A 21,324-nucleotide genomic window follows, 5' to 3' on the forward strand; every position below is an offset into this window, starting at 1 on the left:
TCGAGTTTATAAACCTTTTCTGTGTTTCCTGTCTAGAGAAGATCCTTTAGCATTTGTGGGAGAGCTGGTTTGGTGGTGCCGAATTCTCTCAGCTTTTTCTTGTCTGTAGAGCTTTTGATTTCTCCTTCATATTTGAATGAGATCCTTGCTGGGTACAGTAATCTTGGCTGTAGGTTATTTTCTTTCATCACTTTAAGTATGTCCTGCCATTCCCTCCTGGCCTGAAGAGTTTCTGTTGAAAGATCAGCTGTTATCCTTATGGGAATCCCCTTGTGTGTTATTTGTTGTTTTTCCCTTGCTGCTTTTAATATTTGTTCTTTGTGTTTGATCTTTGTTAATTTGATTAATATGTGTCTTGGGGTGTTTCGCCTTGGGTTTATCCTGTTTGGGACTCTGGGTTTCTTGGACTTGGGTGATTATTTGCTTCCCCATTTTAGGGAAGTTTTTAACTATTATCTCCTCAGGTATTTTCTCATGGTCTTTCTTTTTGTCATCTTCTTCTGGGACTCCTATAATTTGAATGTTGGGGCGTTTAACATTGTCCCAGAGGTCTCTGACCTAGTCCTCATTTCTTTTCATTCTTTTTTCTTTTTTTCCTCTCTGCTTCATTTATTTCTACCATTCTATCTTCCACATCACTTATCCTATCTTCTGCCTCAGTTATTCTACTGTTGGTTCCCTCCAGAGTGCTTTTGATCTCAGTTATTGCATTATTCATTATATATTGACTCTTTTTTATTTCTTCTAGGTCCTTGTTAAACTTTTCTTGCATCTTCTCAATCCTTGCCTCCAGACTATTTATCTGTAACTCCATTTTGTTTTCAAGATTTTGGATCATTTTTACTATCACTATTCTGAATTCCTTTTCAGGTAGACTCCCTATCTCCTCCTCTTTTGTTTGGTTTGGTGGGCTTTTATCATGTTCCTTTACCTACTGAATATTTCTCTGCTTTTCATCTTGTTTATATTGCTGTGTTTGGGGTGGCCTTTCTGTATGCTGGAATTTTGTGGTTCCTCTTTATTGTGGCGTTTCCTCCCTGTGGATGGGGTTGGACAAGTGGCTTGTCAAGATTTCCTGGTTAGGGAAGCTTGTGTCGATGTTCTGGTGGGTGGAGCTGGATCTCTTCTCTCTGGAGTGCAATGAAGTGTCCAGTAGTGAGTTCTGAGGTGTCTGTGGGTTTGTTGTGACTTTTGGCCGCCTGTATTTTAATACTCAGGGTTATGTTCCTGTGTTGTTGGAGAATTAGCTTGGTATGTCTTGCTCTGCAACTTTTTGGCTCTTGGGTGGAGCTTAGTTTCAGTGTAGATATGGAGGCTTTTGGCTGAGCTCTTGTCAATTAGTGTTTCTTGGAGGCAGGAGTTCTCTGGTGTTCTCAAGTTTTGGATTTAAGCTTTATGCCTCTGTTTTACAGTCTTCTGCTTACAGTAGCCTCAAGAGTTCTCCATCAGCACCAATGATAAAACATCTAGGTTAATTGTGAAAAGATTCTCCATAATGAGGGACACCCAGAGAGGTTCACAGAGTTACATGGAGAAGAGAAGAGGGAGGAGGGAAATAGAGGTGACCAGCAGGAGACAAGGGGGATTCAAAAGGGGAGAGAGCAACCTAGTCAGTAATCAATTCCCTGTTTGCTCTCCACAGTCTGGAACACTCAGAGAGGTTCACGGAGTTACACAGAGAAGAGAAGAGGGAAGAAGGAGATAAAGGTGACCAGGAGGAGAGGAGGGGGAGTCACAAGGAGAGAGACCAGTCTAGCCAGTAATCAGTTTCCTAGGTGTTCTCCATGTTCTGGAACACCCAAAGAGATTCACAGAGTTAAGCAGAGAAGAGAAGGGGGAGGGAGGAGATAGAAGTGACCTGGGGGAGAAAAAGGAGAGTCAAAAGGGGAGAGAGCAATCAAGCCAATAATCACACTCCTAAGTAAAAATAGGTACTGAAGATTGGATTCTTAAAGGTACAAAATTGATAACAAATACCAAAAAGCAAAGATTAAAAATCTAGAGTAGAGGTTAGACTCTAAAAAATACAATATTAAAAAAAATTGCAAAAATTATAAAATATATATATATGAAATTTGCTTTAGAAATAGGGCCCTTTTTTTCAAGATAATGGTAAGTTTTAAAAATGAAAATTAAAGGAGTGATAAAGAACTTAAAAAAAAATTTTTTTTAATGATAATGGTAAAATATATCTAGGAATTTCTCTGGCGCTGTTGAGGGCAGTGTGGGGTCAGTTCAGTTTCAGACAGTTCCTTGTTCCAGCTTATACTTGTTCTCAAGGTCTATAGGCCTCTTCCAGTGTAGTCAATGCTAACTACAGGGTTTTAATCTCTTGCACCTGTCATTTCCAAAGCAGTTCCCTCTTCTTTGTTTATTTTGACTTCCTCTGTTTGCAAGTCTCATCAGTGTCTAATTTCCGCCCCAACACAAGGATGCAAAGGTGGTCATTTATTTAGGCTCACTTGTTCAACTGTGCTGCGGGGAGGGAGGAACACTGCAAACAAATATCACTGGTGTGTGTAGGGAGTGCTCACAGTGTCTGGGCCATACTGGGTTTGCCCCCGCTCATGGCGTGTGTGTTTTCCTGGTCTACGCTGCTCAGGCTCCAGGTTGCTCAGCAGGGGAACTTTCTAAAGTGGGCCCTGGGTTGTGTGCACTTCCCAGGTCCAAGCCGCTCAGGTTCAGGTTCTCGGGTACTCCACAAAGACAGACTCAGTTGGGGCTGCGTTTTGTGCCCTTCCCAGGTCTGAGCAGCTCAGGAGATCAGTGCTTGGTGATCGCACAGTCCCCGGGTGGGCGGTGCATCTTATCACCTCCCCCATCCCAGCCTCTCGGGCTTCCTGGGTGCGCAGTGGGAGCGCTGTCTCAGGTGTGCGGTGTGTCTCCTCTGGGGAGCCGATCTATGGTTGCACCCCCTCTGGTGGATGTCAACCGTCCAGGATCCCAGGAAGACTTGGTTAGCAACTGGGAGCCTGCTCGCAGTAGAGGATGCCCTCTCTGGGGCCGATTTGCCTCTTGCCTCCGGCTCTGGCTGTAGCCCACCTGCCTCCCTGCCTCTCCTGGGGGATGGGCTGGTCCGCGGCGGCTAGCTCTCCTCCTTTGTTCTGTGAGCGGCAGTGCCTTAGGTTAGAGCTTTTCGCGGGAAAGTTCTCTCTCTCTCTTTCTTTCTTTTTTTTTTTTCCTCTCTCTCTGGCTATCTGGGTTGCTATCTCACCTTAGCTCCCTCAGATTGTCCTCAGGGCATTCAGGCCCAGTCCTTACCCTAAGCAATGCAGACAGCGCCTCCCTGTTCAGCCCCTGCTTGCTGGTGGCGGATGCGAGCATCTGGGCTACTTCTCCACTGGGAGTTGTGGTTAGGTGCATAATCTGTGGGTTTTATTTATTTATTTTTTTCCTCCTGGTTGTGTTGCCCTCTGATATTCCAAAACTCCCCACAGACCTGCCAGTGAGAGGGTTTCCTGGTGTTTGGAAACTTCTCCTATTTTATGACTCCCTCCCTGGGACGGGTCTCCATCCCTAACTCTTTTGTCTCTCTTTTTCTCTTTTATATTTTGCCCTACAACTTTTTGAAGACAATGGGCTTCCTTTCTGGGTGCCTGGTGTCCTCCACCAGCATTCAGAAGTTGTTTCGTGGAATTTTCTCAGCGTTCAAATGATCTTTAGATGAATTTGTGGGGGAGAAAGTGGTCTCCCCGTCCTATTCCTCTGCCGTCTTAGGACCGCCCCCTCAGCCTACTCTTAAAAAAGAGGGCAGTCAGCATGTCTGTTTTGGTCCTTGCTGACCCTCCAGTATATTGCAAAAACTACATGCCTGGTGCATGGTAAATGCTCAGCAGAGATTTGATGCGTTCATACTTGACATTGCCATAGATTCTCTCTTTCTTGCTGAAAACAGCCTGACTCGCAGTAAACATTTAAGAGAGACTTGCTAAGTGAATGATTCTTCTCACTGAAATAGGTCAATTCATTAAGTGAGACAATAATTAAAACATTTTGAGCTCTAGACACTGGATTAAATAATTATATCCTGGCGGCTATAACAAACTGCAGCATTTTAGTGGTTTATGTAATAAAAGTTTCTTTTTGACTCAGTAACACTGCAGAATGGCTGTTTCTAATGGGCAGGGAGCTCTCCTGTTTTTCAAGACCAAGACTCCTTCTATCTCCACCATCTCCTTGGCCTTTGCATGTGAACTGGGGAAGAGAATGAGAATGTAGTCTCACAGACTTTGAATAGGTTAGAAAGCCACTTCCTACAGTTCAGTTGCTCAGTTGTGTCTGACTCTTTGCGACCCCATGAGTCGCAGCATGCCAGGCCTCCCTGTCCATCACCAACTTCCGGAGTTCACCCAAACTCATGTGCATCGAGTCAGTGATGCTATCCAGCCATCTCACCCTCTGTCGTCCCCTTCTCCTCCTGCCCCCAATCCCTCCCAGCATCAGGGTCTTTTCCAATGAGTCAACTCTTCACATGAGGTGGCCAAAGTATTGGAGTTTCAGCTTTGGCATCATTCCTTCCAATGAACACCCAGGACTGATCTCCTTTAGGATGGACTGGTTGGATCTCCTTGCAGTCCAAGGGACTCTCAAGAGTCTTCTCCAACACCACAGGTCAAAAGCATCAATTCTTCGGCATTCACTTTCTTCACAGTCCAACTCTTGCATCCATACATGACTACTGGAAAAACCATAGCCTTGACTAGATGGACCTTTGTTGGCAAAGTAATGTCTCTGCTTTTTACTATGCTGTCTAGGTTGGTTGTAACTTTCCTTCCAGAGAATAAGCGTCTTTTAATTTCATGGCTGCAATCACCATCCGCAGTGATTTTGGAGCCCCCCAAAATAAAGGCTGACACTGTTTCCACTGTTTCTCCATCTATTTGCCATGAAGTGATGGGACCAGATGCCGTGATCTTAGTTTTCTGAATGTTGAGGTTTAAGCCAACTTTTTCACTCTCCTCTTTCACTTTCATCAAGAGGCCTTTGAGTTCCTCTTCACTTTCTGCCATGAGGGTGGTGTCATCTGCATATCTGAGGTTATTGATATTTCTCCCGGCAATCTTGATTCCAGCTTGTGCTTCTTCCAGTCCAGCGTTTCTCATGATGTACTCTGCATATAAATTAAATAAGCAGGGTGACACTATACAGCCTTGACGTACTCCTTTTCCTATTTGGAACCAGTCTGTTGTTCCACGTCCAGTTCTAACTGTTGCTTCCTGACCTGCATACAGATTTCTCAAGGGGCAGGACAGGTGGTCTGGTATTCCCATCTCTTTCAGAATTTTCCACAGTTTATTGTGATCCACACAGTCAAAGGCTTTGGCATAGTCAATAAAGCAGAAATAAGATGTTTTTCTGGAACTTTCTTGCTTTTCGGATGATCCAGCAGATGTTGGCAATTTGAGCCCTGGTTCCTCTGCCTTTTCTAAAACCAGCTTGAACATCTGGAAGTTCATGATTCATGTACTGCTGAAGTCTGGCTTGGAGAATTTTGAGCATTACTTTACTAGCATGTGAGATGAGTGCAATTGTGAGGTAGTTTGAGCATTCTTTGACATTGCCTTTCTTTGGGATTGGAATGAAAACTGACCTTTTCCAGTCATGTGGCCACTGCTGAGTTCTCCAAATTTGCTGGCATATTGAGTGCAGCACTCTCACAGCATCATCTTTCAGGATTTGAAATAGCTCCACTGGAATTCCATCACCTCCACTAGCTTTGTTCATAGTGATGCTTTCTAAGACCCACTTGACTTCACATTCCAGGATGTCTGGCTCTAGATGAGTGATCACACCATTGTGATTATCTGGGTCGTGAAGCTCTTTTTTGTACAGTTCTGTGTATTCTTGCCACCTCTTCTTAATATCTTCTGCTTCTCTTAGGTCCATACCATTTCTGTCCTTTATCGAGCCCATCTTTGCATGAAATGTTCCCTTGGTATCTCTAATTTTCTTGAAGAGATCTCTTGTCTTTCCCATTTTTTATTGTTTTCCTCTATTTCTTTGCATTGATCGCTGAGGAAGGCTTTCTTATCTCTCTTTGCTATTCTTTGGAACTCTGCATTCAGATGCTTATATCTTTCCTTTTCTCCTTTGCTTTTTGCTTCTCTTCTTTCCACAGCTATTTATAAGGCCTCCCCAGACAGCCATTTTTGCTTTTTCGCATTTCTTTTCCATGGGGATGGTCTTGATCCCTGTTTCCTGTACAGTGTCATGAACCTCCATCCATAGTTCATCAGGCACTCTGTCTATCAGATCTAGTCCCTTAAATCTATTTCTCACTTCCACTGTATAATCATAAGGGATTTGATTTAGGTGATACCTGAATGGTCTAGTGGTTTTCCCTACTTTCTTCAATTTAAGTCTGAATTTGGCAATAAGGAGTTAATGATTGGAGCCACAGTCAGCTCCCCGTCTTGTTTTTGCTGACTGTATGGAGCTTCTCCATCTTTGGCTGGAAAGAATATAATCAATCTGATTTCGGTGTCAATCATCTAGTGATGTCCATGTGTAGAGTCTTCTCTTGTGTTGTTGGAAGAGGGTGTTTGCTATGACCAGTGTGTTCTCTTGGCAAAACTCGATTAGCCTTTGCCCTGCTTCATTCTGTACTCCAAGGCCAAATTTGCCTGTTACTGTAGGTGTTTCTTGACTTCCTACTTTTGCATTCCAGTCCCCTATAATGAAAAGGACATCTTTTGGGGGTGTTAGTTCTAAAAGGTCTTGTAGGTCTTCATCAAACCATTCAACTTCAGCTTCTTCAGTGTTACTGGTTGGGGCATAGACTTGGATAACTGTAATATTGAATGGTTTGCCTTGGAGACGAACAGAGATCATTCTGTCATTTCTGAGACTGCATCCAAGTACTGCATTTCAGACTCTTGTTGACCATGATGGCTACTCCCTTTCTCCTGAGGGATTCCTGCCCGCAGTAGTAGATATAATGGTCATCTGAGTTAAATTCACCCATTCCAGTCCATTTTAGTTCTCTGATTCCTAGAATGGTGATGTTCACTCTTGCTGTCTCCTGTTTGACCACTTCCAATTTGCCTTGATTCATGGACCTGACATTCCAGGTTCCTATGCAATATTGCTCTTTACAGCATCGGACCTTGCTTCTATCACCAGTCACATCCACAACTGGGTATTGTTTTTGCTTTGGCTCCATCCCTTCATTCTTTCTGGAGTTATTTCTCCAGTGATCTCCAGTAGCATATTTGGCACCTACCGATCTGGGGAGTTCCTCTTTCAGTATCCTATCATTTTGCCTTTTCATACTGTTCATGGGGTTCTCAAGGCAAGAATACTTCTCCAGTGGACCACATTCTGTCAGACCTCTCCACCATGACCCACCCGTCCTGGGTGGTCCCACAGGGCATGGCTTAGTTTCATTGAGTTAGACAAGGCAGTGGTCCGTGTGATCAGATTGGCTAGTTTTCTGTGATTATGGTTTCTGTCCTCTGAAGCCCTCTCGCAGCACCTACCATCCTACTTGGGTTTCTCTTATCTTGGACGTGGGGTATCTCCTCAGGGCCGCCCCTCCTGACCTTGAACGTGCAGTAGCTCCTCTCGGCCCTCCTGACCCCGCCCAGCCACTGCTCCTTGGATGTGGGGTAGCTCCTCTCAGCCCCCGCCCCGACCTCGGGTGTGGGGTAGCTCCTCTAGGCTGCTCCTGTGCCATCACAATTTCCTACAGGCAGCTCCAAATTACAGAAATGGAAACATGAATTTCAGTGGACCCTTAGCCATCTTTTCCATGCATTTCCTTTTTTTGTTTGTTTGTTTTGTTTACCATTTTACAATAGCCCAATGACAGAAGTACTATTTATTATCCCCTTTTTACAGATAGGACAACTGAGGCTTAGACCTGTCCCAAAACAATATGATTCTAATTTGAGATTTAAACTCATGTTCCTCTGATTCCGTATTCCATTCTACACTTACTTATAGCAAAAGGCTAAGAAGCAATTGATAGCCCATTCTAAACCATTAGACCTTTGCTTCTCAAGTGGAAGTGATTTTGTTCCCAAGATACAGGAGAACATTTGGCAATGTCTGTAGAATTTTTAGGGGGGAATGGGGTTTAGGTATTGCTAGTGTCTAGTAGGTAGAGGTCAGGTGTGCTGCTCAACATCTTAGAGTGTATTGATATAACACCTCCCCCACTCACAGCATACACACACAAAACAAAAACTTATTAGGCTCAAAATGTCACTAGTGCCAGAATTCTGTAGCAGACTGTATACTACCCATGATGGGGAAGGTCAGGTATAGGTAAGACATGATTGGAAAAGATTAGGAACAGCTGCTGTGAGGTATAAGTTATAATTCATTATGAAACGGAGAAGGCAGTGGCACCCCACTCCAGTACTCTTGCCTGGAAACTCCCATGGACGGAGGAGCCTGGTAGGCTGCAGTCCATGGGGTCGCTAAGGGTCGGACACGACTGAGCGACTTCACTTTCACTTTTCACTTTCATGCACTGGAGAAGGACATGGCAACCCACTCCAGTGTTCTTGCCTGGAGAATCCCAAGGATGGGGGAACCTGGTGGGCTGCTGTCTATGCGGTCGCACAGGGTCGGACACGACTGAAGCAAGCGACTTGGCAGCAGCAGCAGTATTATGAAAGGTTATGAAGGGGGACTTCCTTGGTGTCCCGTGGTTAAGACTCTGAGCTCGAGGGAGGCCTGGATTCAATGCTTGGTCAGAGAATTAGAGCCTGAATACCGCAACTAAGATTCTGTGCAGCTAAATTGAAACAAAAAAGAGATATGGAGGATTGGCACAGAGCAGAAATGTGCTGGTGGCTGTCAAATGCAGAATAATGTAGGTGGCTCTATCATTTTTCTATTAGCTACTTGACTAAATGACAACAACTTGGCATTTCGGGGACCTGATAATACTTTTAAAGAAGTAAGTGATCTGCACTTTACTGGGTTAAAATATTATCTTTTAAACCATTTTATTTCTGAATTCAGGGAGACCAGACTCGTCCTTTTATCATATCCAGTCCTACAAATGGGGCGAAAACCACTGCAGAAGGTTGGCTCTCTCCAAACCCCTATGACCTGAATTATGGGGACGTACATTTTTATGATTATATGAGTGACTGCTGGAATTGGAGAACTTTCCCCAAAGCTCGATTTGTATCTGAGTATGGATATCAGTCCTGGCCTTCCTTCAGTACGTTAGAAAAGGTAAGCCATCTTTGATTTTCCAGGGATTCAGAAGTGTAGACTATGGGCATATGCCACTTCATCACCATGGTTCAGAAAGTCAAATGAAATCTACTTCTTGTTTAAACAGAAGTTTAGGAAGAAGATAATAGAAAAGTTATCCTTAACTTTTGGGGCACTAAACTGTTATAGTCATCATTTTGTAGATTATAACTTTTTCATATTGCTTTTATTTACATTCTTTCAAGAGCATTTAAAAATTTAATGGGAAGCCAGTGATTACTTAAGCCTTATTTGTTATGTGAAATATGCAAAAATTACTTTCACTTACTACTTTCTATGTGTCCTATAACTGTTTTTATTATCTATGGATACTCAGAACTGGATAGTTTGCTATAGTAAGAGAAATGAGTAAATAAATCTTTGTCTGATGTTATTATGTTGTAGCATTCCTTTTTTTTTTTCCAACGACAGAAAATTTTTTTATATTTAAAAACAAAATCAACCGCCTCCCAAAGAACCCACCAAGAAACAAAAAATCAGATTAAATAAAAAAGTTACAGTGAATACACCCAGCAAACATCTGTATGTGAAACTAAGTACTGTGTCTGTTAAGGCAGCACAAACCTCAAACAATATACGAGTGTTCTGGGGGTGTGGAAGGAGGCCCAAGTTCAAGCTCTGTGGGGTTTGGGGAGATAAGATAGGATGAGAGGGGAAATCAATTTTTCTTAATTCGGTCCATATAAATATATTTATAAAGACCAAAAAAGAAAAGGAAGCTTGGAATGGTAAGGGAAATACGAGAATGGGGGAGTATGGGACCCTCCCCTATGAATCCAAAATATGAATTAATGTCATGGTGAGAGAAGAGATAAAAAATGGTAGAAGAGGACAGAAAAGAGAGGGAAGCAGACGTGGGCCAACCAGGGAAAAGGAGGGACCCTTGGCAGGGCAGTGGGAAAAAGTCCAGTGCTGGTGTGTCTGTTTCCATCTTCATCCCCACTGTCTTAGGCTCCAGTTCAGTGTCTGTCTGTGGACCTTATCTTACTTTCTGCCTCTGTCTGTGGTCTGACAGGGCCCCTCGACCCCCTCCACCTTGCCCCGACCACTGCCATGCTTGTCCCTTCTCTTTTCCATTTATTGGGATCTGGCTTGCTCTAGGATCCTCAGGTCATAGTTCTTTTTGGCCACTCTAAGTTTGTTGAAGTGAAGGGAGGCATTCTGAGCTGCCAGGGGCCTGGGGAACACAGCCACGATGCTGTACAAGGCAGTGAGGTCTGGGTGGCAGCTGTTCTCAGCAGCCCCACCATTGTCCCCCCCACCTCCCCCACCCCATGGTAATGTAAGTTTCCATGTTTGAAATAGTTGGAATTTCATCACCTCCACTAGCTTTATTTGTAGTGATGCTTCCTAAGGCCCATTTGATTTCTCACTCCAAGATGTCTGTCTCTAGGTGAGTCATCACACCATTGTGGTTATCTGGGTCATTAAGGTCTTTTTTTATATACTTCTTCTGTGTATTCTTGCCATCTCTTCTTAATATTTTCTGCTTCTGTTAGGTCCATACCATTTCTGTCCTTTATTGTGCCCGTCTTTGCATGAAAAAACTTGATGCTGTGAAAGTGCTGCACTCAATATGTCAGCAAATTTGAAAAACTCAGTAGTGGCCACAGGACTGGAAAAGGTCAGTTTTCATTATAATCTCAAAGAAGGGCAATGCCAAACAATGTTCAAACTACCACCCAACTGCACTCATTTCACACTCTAGCAAAGTAATGCTCAAAATTCTCCAAGCCAGGCTTCCACAGTATGTGAACCGTGAACTTCCAGATGTTCAAGCTGGATTTAGGAAAGGCAGAGGAACCAGAGATCAAATTGCCAACATACACTGAATCATCAAAAAAGCAAGAGAATTCCAGAAAAACATCTACTCCTGCTTTATTGACTACACCAAAGCCTTTGTGTGAATCACAATGGACTGTGAAAAATTCTGAAAGAGAACCTGCCTCCTGAAAAACCTGTATGCAGGTCAAGAAGTAACAGTTAGAACTGGACATGAAACAACAGACTGGTTCCAGATCGGGAAAGGAGTACGTCAAGGCTGTATATTGTCATCCTGCCTATTTAGCTTATATGTAGAGTACATCATGAGAAATGCCAGGCTGGATGAAGCACAAGGTGGAATCAAGATTGCCAGGAGAAATATCAATAACTTCAGATATGCAGATGACACCACTCTTATGGCAGAAAGTGAAGAGGAACTAAAAAGCCTCTTGATGAAAGTGAAAGAGAAGAGTGGAAAAGTTGGCTTAAAACTCAACATTCAGAAAACTAAGATCATGGCATCAGGTCGCATCAATTTATGGCAAATAGATGGGGAAACAATGGAAACAGTGGGAGACTTTATTTTGGGGGGCTCCAAAATCACTGCAGATGGTGATTGCAGCCATGAAATTAAAAGATGCTTGCTCTTTGGAAGAAAAACTATGACCAACCTAGACAGCATATTAGAAAGCAAAGATATTACTCTGCCAACAAAGGTCTGTCTAGTCAAAGCTATGGTTTTTCCAGTAGTTATGTATGCACATGAGACTATAGAGGAAGCTGAGCACCGAAGAATTGAGGCTTTTGAACTGTGGTGTTGGAGAAGACTCTTTTTTTAAAAAAAATTAAATTTATTTATTTTAATTGGAGGCTAATTACTTTACAATATTGTATTGGTTTTGCCATACATCAACATGAATCCGCCACGGATGAGAGTCCCTTGGACTGCAAGGAGATCAGATCAGATCAGTTCAGTTGCTCAGTCATGTCCAGTCTTTGCGACCCCATGGACTGCAGCACACCAGGCTTCCCTGTCCATTACCAACTCCCGGAGCTTACTTAAACTCATGTCCTTCGAGTCAATGATGCCATCCAACCATCTCATCCTCTGTCCTCAAATCAGTCAATCCTAAAGGAAATCAGTCCTGAATATTCATTGGAAGGACTGATGCTGAAGATCCAATACTTTGGCCACCTGATGCGAAGAACTGACTCACTGGAAAAGACCCTGATGCTGGGAAATATTGAAGGCAGAAGGAGAAGGGGATGACAGAGGATGAGATGGTTGGATGGCATCACTAACTCGATGGGCATGAGTCTGAGCAAGCTCTGGGAGTTGGTGATGGACCGGGAAGCCTGCTGTGCTGCAGTCCATGGGTTTGCAAAGAGTTGGCCATGACTGAGCGACTGAACTGAACTTGCATGAAATGTTCCCTTGGTATCTCTAATTTTCTTGAAGAGATCTCTAGTCTTTTCCAGTCTATTTTTTTCTGTTTGTTTGCATTGATCACTTAGGAAAGCTATCTTATCTCTCCTCACTGTTCTTTGGAACTCTACATTCAGATGGAGGTATCTTTCCTTTTCTCCTTTCCCTTTCACGTCTCTTCTTTTCTCAGCTATTTGTAAGGCCTCCTCAGACAACCATTTTACCTTTTTTGCATTTCTTTTCCTTGGGGATGGTTTTGATCATGGCCTCCTGTACAGTGTTACGAACCTCCATCCATAGTTCTTCAGGCACTCTCTCAGATCTAATCCTGGGTTTTGTAATAAACTGATGAGCATTTGTATATTAGAACGTCTATACTGGTATATTGCCTTGAACAGATCATTCTTTTTGAATTTCAATGTTCTCATCTGTAAATTGGGGTTAATGGTAGTAGATACTTCAAGGAGTGTTTGTTTTGTGTGTGTGCGCACATTCAGATTTGCATGCGTGCTGTGTAATTGTGTGTAAACACTAAATTAATACACTGAAACACAGCGCAGTTCTTGATACATAGTGATGAGCTCTTAAAATGTAAGCTCTTGTTACTATTCATACAGTCAACGCTAGCCATATGGTTTAAATGAAAGTTGGAGCTAGACTACACTAACTAGCTTTGGATCTTGAGCAAGTAACTTAATCTTTCTGTGCCTGGTTTTCTCATTCTGTAAAACAGGGTGATAATAGTACTTACTCCTAGGGTTGTTATGATTAAGTGAGTTAATATTTTGAAAGCCATTAGAGGCTTATCTGACACTTTTGCCCTAGATGTAGACCCTGAATATACATTAGAATCACTCTCAGATGTTTTTCTTTGGTTTGTTTCGTTTTTAAAAAACTAACGCCTAGCCTATGCCCCGCTGCCCCAAACTTGGATTCACTTGTTCTAAGGTGTCGGGTGAGCTTTTCTTTCCTTATTTTAACTCTCCTAGGGTTCTGATGTGCAGCTAGAATTGAGAACCGCTACTCTGGATATTCACTGAATAAGTAACTACTTATCCACCATGTGCTCAGAACTTTAGAATACCAGTCAGATAGATCAATCAGTCCTCCAGGCCGTATTCCCCACCTCCATCCCAGTGGAGCCTCGAGATGAAGGCAGCCTCTGGAAGAGGCAGAGGTACCGTGCTAGGCTGAGCCTGGATTCCTGACCCACAGAAACTGAGGCAGTAAAGGCTTGTTTTCTGGCTGTAGCATCGTTACAGATGAAATGTACAAGAATTTCAAAGCATAGCCACCAGAAGCTAGAAAGCTTCCCACATAACAGATCAGATTTATGATTATGGAATATATTCAGATTATTAGCAGTCAGAGGGCTGAAAGGCCTGGAGAAATTTCTGCCTTTGAAAAGGAGGAAGTATAAAAAGAAGGAAAAGCTACTGCTGGTAAAGGCTTGTGCATCTCAAATGTGTACAGGATGACTGTAAATGCTAATACCTCTGTCTCAAATAAGTAATAGGAATAATGAGTGTTCTCTAAACTGCCTGGTGGTAACATTTTCCAAAAATTAATTCAATTTGGAAAAACACCCTCCTTAAGTATGGCCAGTGTACATTGCATGTATTTTGGTATAAATAAATTCCTAAAGAATAATTGTTTCCTTTTTAAGTGGATTGGTCTGTGCATTGCATGATCACTGGGAATCATAAGTCATCTGATGAATGGGGATTATTAAGTATTCTAAATTGCAGGGTTTTTTCAGGGTGGAGCAGAACATGTTTTTTCAGTCTCTGTGTAGCTTGGATTAAAATTAAGCTCTGATGTTTTCAGATGTAGCCACCAGTTGTCTTACATCTTTGTCACATGCTAACAGTTCATTAAATCACAGGCCTAGAAGCCAGAACTATTGCTTTTTTTTTCCGTAAAAGGTACATTACTAATGTGTGGTATTTGTTTTTGTCTTTTTACTTGATCTGATGATAGCTTCTCAAAGGAAAAGAAAGATTCTATAAGTTAAAAAAAAAGTTTTATTATTAGGGGAAAAAAGTATCATTGTTTGGTTTGTATCTTCAACTATATCAAAATTAAATGTGTGTGTATCAAATAATATATTTGGTGAGAAACAAATGAGTATATGCTAAGCAATTATCATCTTACTGGTGATATTTTATTATTGTTAAAGAATTGACAGTTTTAAAAGAATGTTATTTTCAGTTTATTATTCAGTTTTGACAGTTTCTATGCTTTGATGAGATGACATTTTAAAATGTACATAAAGAATATTCCAAAAAAACCCAAACGTTTTGATGAGAGAAGGCTTTTGATTGAAATACCAAATAGAATAGGGCTAGTCTTGCACTAATAACAAATATGATGCCTAAAATGTGAGGTTGGTCCCAGAGCTCTTTTCCAGTGTGTATCATTTTCAAGTTTGCCAGGAATTTGGAAAAGGGTAGTTTCACTCCTCTAACTTCCCAGTTTGAATCTCTTATTCTTTACTCGAAAGGTTTCCTCAGAAGAGGACTGGTCTTATGAAAGCAGCTTTGCACTTCATCGGCAACATTTGATTAATGGTAACAGTGAAATGCTTCAGCAGATTGAACTTCACTTCAAGCTCCCAAACAGTGCAGATCAACTACGCAGGTTCAAAGACACTCTTTATCTTACTCAGGTAAGCCATTTTCATTCTGGGCTTCAACAGCTACCTGCAGTTAACGTAAGAGATCCTGTAGAGTTTGTAAGCCTTTTGTGATGAAAAATATTCAGGGTTTTTCATCTTGCTGATTTAAAAAAAAAATATATCTTCTTCAAAATAGAGATATGATGACAGGTAAAACCTGAAATAGTAAAAATTTTGGCATTTGTCTTTCTTACAAGAACAGCTCACAGAACAAATTGTGTATTCAAATATTCCCTAGTCCAAGATTACTATCAAGGTTCCATAATTAAGTCTAAAGTACTCCGGTGTTCTCGCCTGGAAAATCCCAGGGACGGGGGAGCCTGGTGGGCTGCCGTCTCTGGGGTCGCACAGAGTCGGACACGACTGAAGCGACTTAGCAGCAGCAGCAGCAGTTGCCAAGGATAAAATGGGAAAATGGAACACAGGAGAGACCAAAAACAGACTCATGTACGATACAGCCATCTGACTAATGGTGCAATATGCCACTGTAATCTGTGGGAAAAGATAGTCTTATCAACAAACAGTACTGTATCAAGTGGCCACCTTTATGGGAAACAAATGAGCTACGACCCCCATATACAAAAATTAATTAATGATCACTCAACTGGGAAAAGTAGTACCGTAAAGCTTCTAGCAGAGACCGTAGATTATCTTCATGACCTTGGCATAGGCAAACAGTTTCTTAAACAGAACATAAAAAACACTATGAAGGAAAATAATGATAAATTGGACTTCGTTAAAATTATACACTTGTGTATTAAAGCCACCATCAAGAGAGACAAAATGCAAGCCACAGATTGGGGAACAATGTTTACAGTACATATATCTGATAAAGGATTTATATTTAGAATAAAGCACTTCTGTAAAGCAATAAGAAAAAGGTAACCTGTTAAAAATGGACACAGTTCTTGATCAGGCACTTCAAGATAACCAGATGGTCAGAAAGTATATGCAAATGCGCTCAATTTCATTCTTAATTAAGGAGATGCAAATTAGAGCCATGCCAGGATACTCCTACACACTGTGTACACAATGTAATTTTAGCACAATGGCTAAAGTTAGAAAGATTGACAATACCAACTGTTGGTGAGGAGGTGGGACAGCTGGAACTTTCAGACATTGTTGGTAGGACTGGAAATTTGTCTAAACAGTTTTGGAAATTTTGAGGCAGTTTGTACCCAAGCTAAACATTTGCTTCCTCCTTGAATCAGCATTTCTGCTTATAGTTGTGTACCCAAGAAAAACAAGTGCATATGTCTGTCACAGACATCTAAAATAATGTTCATTACATGTTTATTCATAATTCCCCCAAACTGGAAACAACCAAAATGTTCTTTAACAGAAGAACTTACAAACAAATTGTGAAATATTTATACAGTGGAATGAAAGTCGCTCACTTGTGTCCGACTCTTTGTGACCTCATGGATTACACAGTCCATGGAATTCTTCAGGTCAGAATACTGGAGTGGGTAGCCTTTCCCTTCTTCAGGGGATCTTCCCGACCCAGGAATCAAATCGGGGTCTCCTGCAGTGCAGGCGGATTCTTTACTAACTGAGGTATCAGGGCTTCTCAGCAATAAAAAAAGAATAAACTACTGATACCAGCTTCAACTCAGATAAATCTCACAGAGGTTATGTTGAGCAGAAGAAACATTGAAATTTCACTGTGGACAATGAATCAAGGTGATATACAGCAAATTAGTGGTAACTACTCTTGTGGAGGAAGTTGGTGCCTTATGATTAGGAAAGGGTACAAGGAAACTTTCTGGAATGCTAAAAAAGTTTTGTGTCTTTCTCTGGGTGTTGGTTACATGGGTGTATACATATGTTAAAATTCACCGAGTTATACGCTGAAAATCTGTTCATATTATATTATGCACCTTACTAGATTTTTTTCCCAATGGCTCTGTTGAGATATAAATTGACATACCATAAAGTTCACTTGTTTTAAGTGTACAGTTAAGTGATTTTTAGTATATTTGTTAAGTCATGTGACCATCACCATAATCCAATTTTAGAACATTTCTGACACTCCAGAAAGATCCATCTTACCCATTTGTGATCACTCTCCTTTCTCACTTCCAGTCTTCAGCAAACATTAATTTGCTTTCTGTCTTTGTAGATTTTATTTTCTCAACATTTCGTATAGCTGGAACCGTATAATACCTCTCTTTGGTACGTGGCTTCTTTCACCGAGCATGATGTTTTTGAAGTTCTTCCATGTTATAGCGTGTATCTGTACTTCATTTCTCTTTCTTGCTGAATAATAGCCTGTTGTATGGAGATCATGTTTTATTTGTCCATTCATCAGTTGATATACATTTGGGTTATTTTCCATTTTTAACTATTCTGAGTGATACTAATATGAATATTTGCATACACATCTTTGTACCTATATTTTCATTTATCTTGAGTAGAAACATATGAGTAAACTTGCTGAGTTATGTGATAAATTTATGTTTGACTCTTTTTGGAGTATAATTGGTTTATGCTGTTAGTCTCTGCTGTACAATGAAGTGAATCAGCTGTGTGTATACATATATCCCTTCCCTCGTGAACCTCCCTCCCCCTTCATCCTACCCCTCTAGGTCGTCACAAAGCACCAAGCTGAGCTCTCTGTACTATACAGCAGGTTCCCACTAGCTAGCTGTTTTACACACACTGTGGGGTCGCACAGAGTCGGACACGACTGAAGCTACTTAGCAGTAGCAGTGTATAAATGTCAAACCTAATCTCCTGGTTCATCCCACCACCCCCTTCTTCCCACCCACTTCTGCATGTCTGCTCTCTACATCCGTGTTATGTTTAACTCCTAAAGAAAAGAACAACCTGGATTTTAGACAATATTTTTTTTAATATATATTTATTTTAATTGGAGGCTAATTACTTTACAAGATTGTATTTGTTTTGTCATACATTGACATGACTCTGCCACGGGTATACATAGACAATATTTTCATCTTAATATTTACATTTGCCTATTTTACTTTATGAACCTGTGAATGAACCATGTAAGACTATTTGAAAGCAACTGCTTATTTATCTGATATTTCTGCTAAACTTGTTTCAAGTTCTGAGAGAGAAGGGAAGAACCTAATCACAATCATATGAGTTGATCTGAAGTAATGTATTAAACATTTTAATTTTTGCATGTCAGCATCTAAGAATGTTCCAATTTTTATTCAAGCTTATTCTCATCAGTTTTCTCCTGTATAAAAACACAAAACCCTGGATGGAAGTTGAAACAGAAAACTGTCAGCCAAAACAATACTCTTTTTTGGAACAAACTGATGAAGAGAAGTTTAACTTTTCAACTGTTATCAGTTCAAGAAGTTTTGCTTATGTGATATGTAATTTATAAACTTACTTCATGAACACGAGTTTAAGGATTCTGTTGATATTTGTCCCTTTTTTGGTGATAGTTTTGTTTATTTAATTGGAGGATAATTACAATGTTGCGTGAGTTTCTGCTGTTCAACAACGTGAATCAGCTGTAAGTATACATATATACCCTCTCCTTTTGTAAACATTTTTAATTAGAGGATAATTGCTTTCAGTGTTGTGTGGGTCTCTGCCGTACATCAGTGTGATCAGCCGTGAAGTATACACGTGTTCCCTGCCTTGCGGCCCTCGCCCTCATCGCTCTCCTCTGGGCTGTCAGAGCACTGCTTGCGCTCCCGGTGTTCCACGGCAGCTCCCCACCAGCCGTCTGTTGCACACATGGTGATGCACGTTTCAACGCTGCTTTGTCAGTTCGTCCCACACTCTCCTGCACTGTTTCCACAAGTCTGTTCTCTGTCTGCGTCTCTATTCTTGCCCTCCAAATATGTTCATCAGGAACATTTTTTTAGATTCCATATATATGTGTTAATATATGATATTTGTTTTTCTCTTTCTGACTTACCCAGAAAAGCATAATTCAAAAAGACACATGTACCCCAGTGTTCATCGTAGCATTATATACAATAGCTAGGACCTGGAAGCAACCTAGGTGACTATTGATGGATGAATGGATAAAGAAGTTGTGGTACAGATATTTGTCCCTTTTAAAGCGGCGTAGTTCATCCTTATTAATTTCTCATAGCCAATGTTCTATAAAACTATCTCAGTTTTGATATTTGAAATAGGATGGTCCCTATTCCTGTGCATGTGTGTTATGTGTGAACCTTTTCAGCTGTTGTTTTCATGCTGGCTTTCCCCCTCCCAGCTGTTCATTTTATTGTGGTTACTTTATTCTGTTTCCTCAAAACACATTCAAAGAACTAACAGAAATAATTATTTCCAAACTCATGAACATTGGAGGTACACAGTTGGGGGCTGGGGTGTGAGTGTGTTTTCAGTCATTCAGTTGTGTCTGACTCCTTGTGACCCCATGGATAGCCTGCCAGGCTCCTCTGTCCATGGAATTTTCCAGGCAAGAATACTTGAGTGTGTAGCCATTCCCTTCTTCAGAGGATCTTTCTGACCCAGGGATCAAACCCACGTCTCCAGTCTCTCCTGAATTGGCAGGTGGATTCTTTACCACTGAGCCACCAGTGGGATTATGTGTTGGTGGTTCTTCTTGGTGATGACTTTTGTCTGATCCTGTAAGTATGAGCTTCCTATCAGGCATTGGCTGGGAATTGGGCTTGTTGGTTCTACCTTGAGACTTTCTGACACTTGATGGATCTGAGATGAAAGAAATCAGAATTATGATTTTTTTTTTGTTTGTCCTTAGTGTTGGACTTTCTTGACTGAGTATAGACAGAAAATGTTAGGAAATGTTGTTAACAAGTTTCTCTTTCCTTATCATTTTCATATTAGAACAGTCATCTTTAGGTACAAGAAGGAAATCTTTCTTTTGTCCATTTTCTCTGTTCCCGCTCCCACCTCTTGATCTTATTCTCATAATCCGTTATACTGTTCTGAAGAACCAGGGTACTTGCCTGCATGCCAATTTTTAAGACATTCTATTAAGGAATTTATTTTGTATACAACTTTCAGAAAACTCTTGGCTGAGAAAGCTGTGCAATAAGTTTCTTTACATTTAGATCCTTCCCTGGCTTCTCTTTATCTTGCAACCACAAAGGCATCCCTTAGGCTCTTACCTCTTTAATTCTTTTAATGTTCCAAAATAATCTTGCCCTACTTTTCATTCTCCTACTTTAACCTGTTGTATTCCAAATAACCTACACACCTAGGCACACTCTCTTAAGCTGTGTCACACAGACCTCGCTGCTTAGTCTGGGGACTGTCTACACTAACAAATCTGTTAGGTGACTTATTCGACCACCATGGTTTCTTGCTAGCCAGCTAGGGAGGAAGCTGGCCTGTGGACTGTCTTCACTAACCCCTTAGCTGATAGCCCCCTCTAGTGTTTTTGTTTATTCTTCACGTATTTATTGAGCATGTAATGAGGGCTAGAAGTTTGGGGATGTACTTTAGGGATCCATTTTATCTACTACGTTGCAAGTGACTTGATCATAAGAACAAAGGTGGGGGTAAAAAACAGCCTATGCGGTAGGTCCAGGGGTTGATGATACCTGCTACTCTGAAACAGTTTCCTTTTTCGTAAGCGAATGTGGTATGGGGATCCAGAACATGCTGAACTTTAAAGTTAGGGGTAGGGTGGGTAAAGAAAGGGAATGAAGGTAAGATTACTAACCGCGTATTACACACTAGTATGTTGTATTTATATGCATCATGTAATTTAACAATCTTCTTTGCATGTCTACTGAAATACTTGGCCCTGAGGCATAAGCTGCTTTGTATACCTTCTCATGTAATTTGAACAACGTCTCCAGACATCTCTGTTACTGTTTTCCTTTTACACATGAGGAAACAGAGGCTCAGAACAGTTAAGTATTTTTCCCAAGTTTTCAGGGCAATGAATGAAGCAGGGTTTCTGCTTTTTAAACTACACTATCAAATCTCTCTACAGCTGAGATACGGGAAATTTTGTAACTACTGAGATGTTTAGTTGAATTATCATGTCAAATTTTCAGCAGTTAAGTAAAGCAGACATCAGAAATTTAGCACATTAAAAAAGTCCTTATTGGAACAATAGAGAAAAGGAACAAAATCAAAAGTTAATTGTTTGAAAAGATCAATAAAATTGAAAAACATTTAGCTAGCTTGGTCACAAAGATGGGAGAGAAGACTCAATTTACTAAATCAGGAATGAAAGAGGGAACATTACTATTAACCTTACTGGAGAAGAAAAAAAGGGGGGGTGATAATGGAA

General features: G+C 41.1%; 1 protein-coding gene across 1 annotated transcript in view; it reads left to right on the plus strand.

The window, feature by feature from the left end:
• The window catches only part of MANBA (mannosidase beta), a 117,139-nt gene that overhangs the window by 71,724 nt on the left and 24,091 nt on the right, over window positions 1–21,324 (plus strand). The window contains exons 12-13 of the mRNA XM_052642182.1: window positions 8,974–9,192; window positions 14,928–15,092. Of these exons, the coding sequence (XP_052498142.1) occupies window positions 8,974–9,192; window positions 14,928–15,092 (384 nt within the window). The remainder of the gene's footprint in view (window positions 1–8,973; window positions 9,193–14,927; window positions 15,093–21,324) is intronic.

The sequence above is a fragment of the Budorcas taxicolor genome, chromosome 6, assembly GCF_023091745.1.
Source record: "Budorcas taxicolor isolate Tak-1 chromosome 6, Takin1.1, whole genome shotgun sequence".
Lineage (NCBI taxonomy): Eukaryota > Metazoa > Chordata > Mammalia > Artiodactyla > Bovidae > Budorcas > Budorcas taxicolor.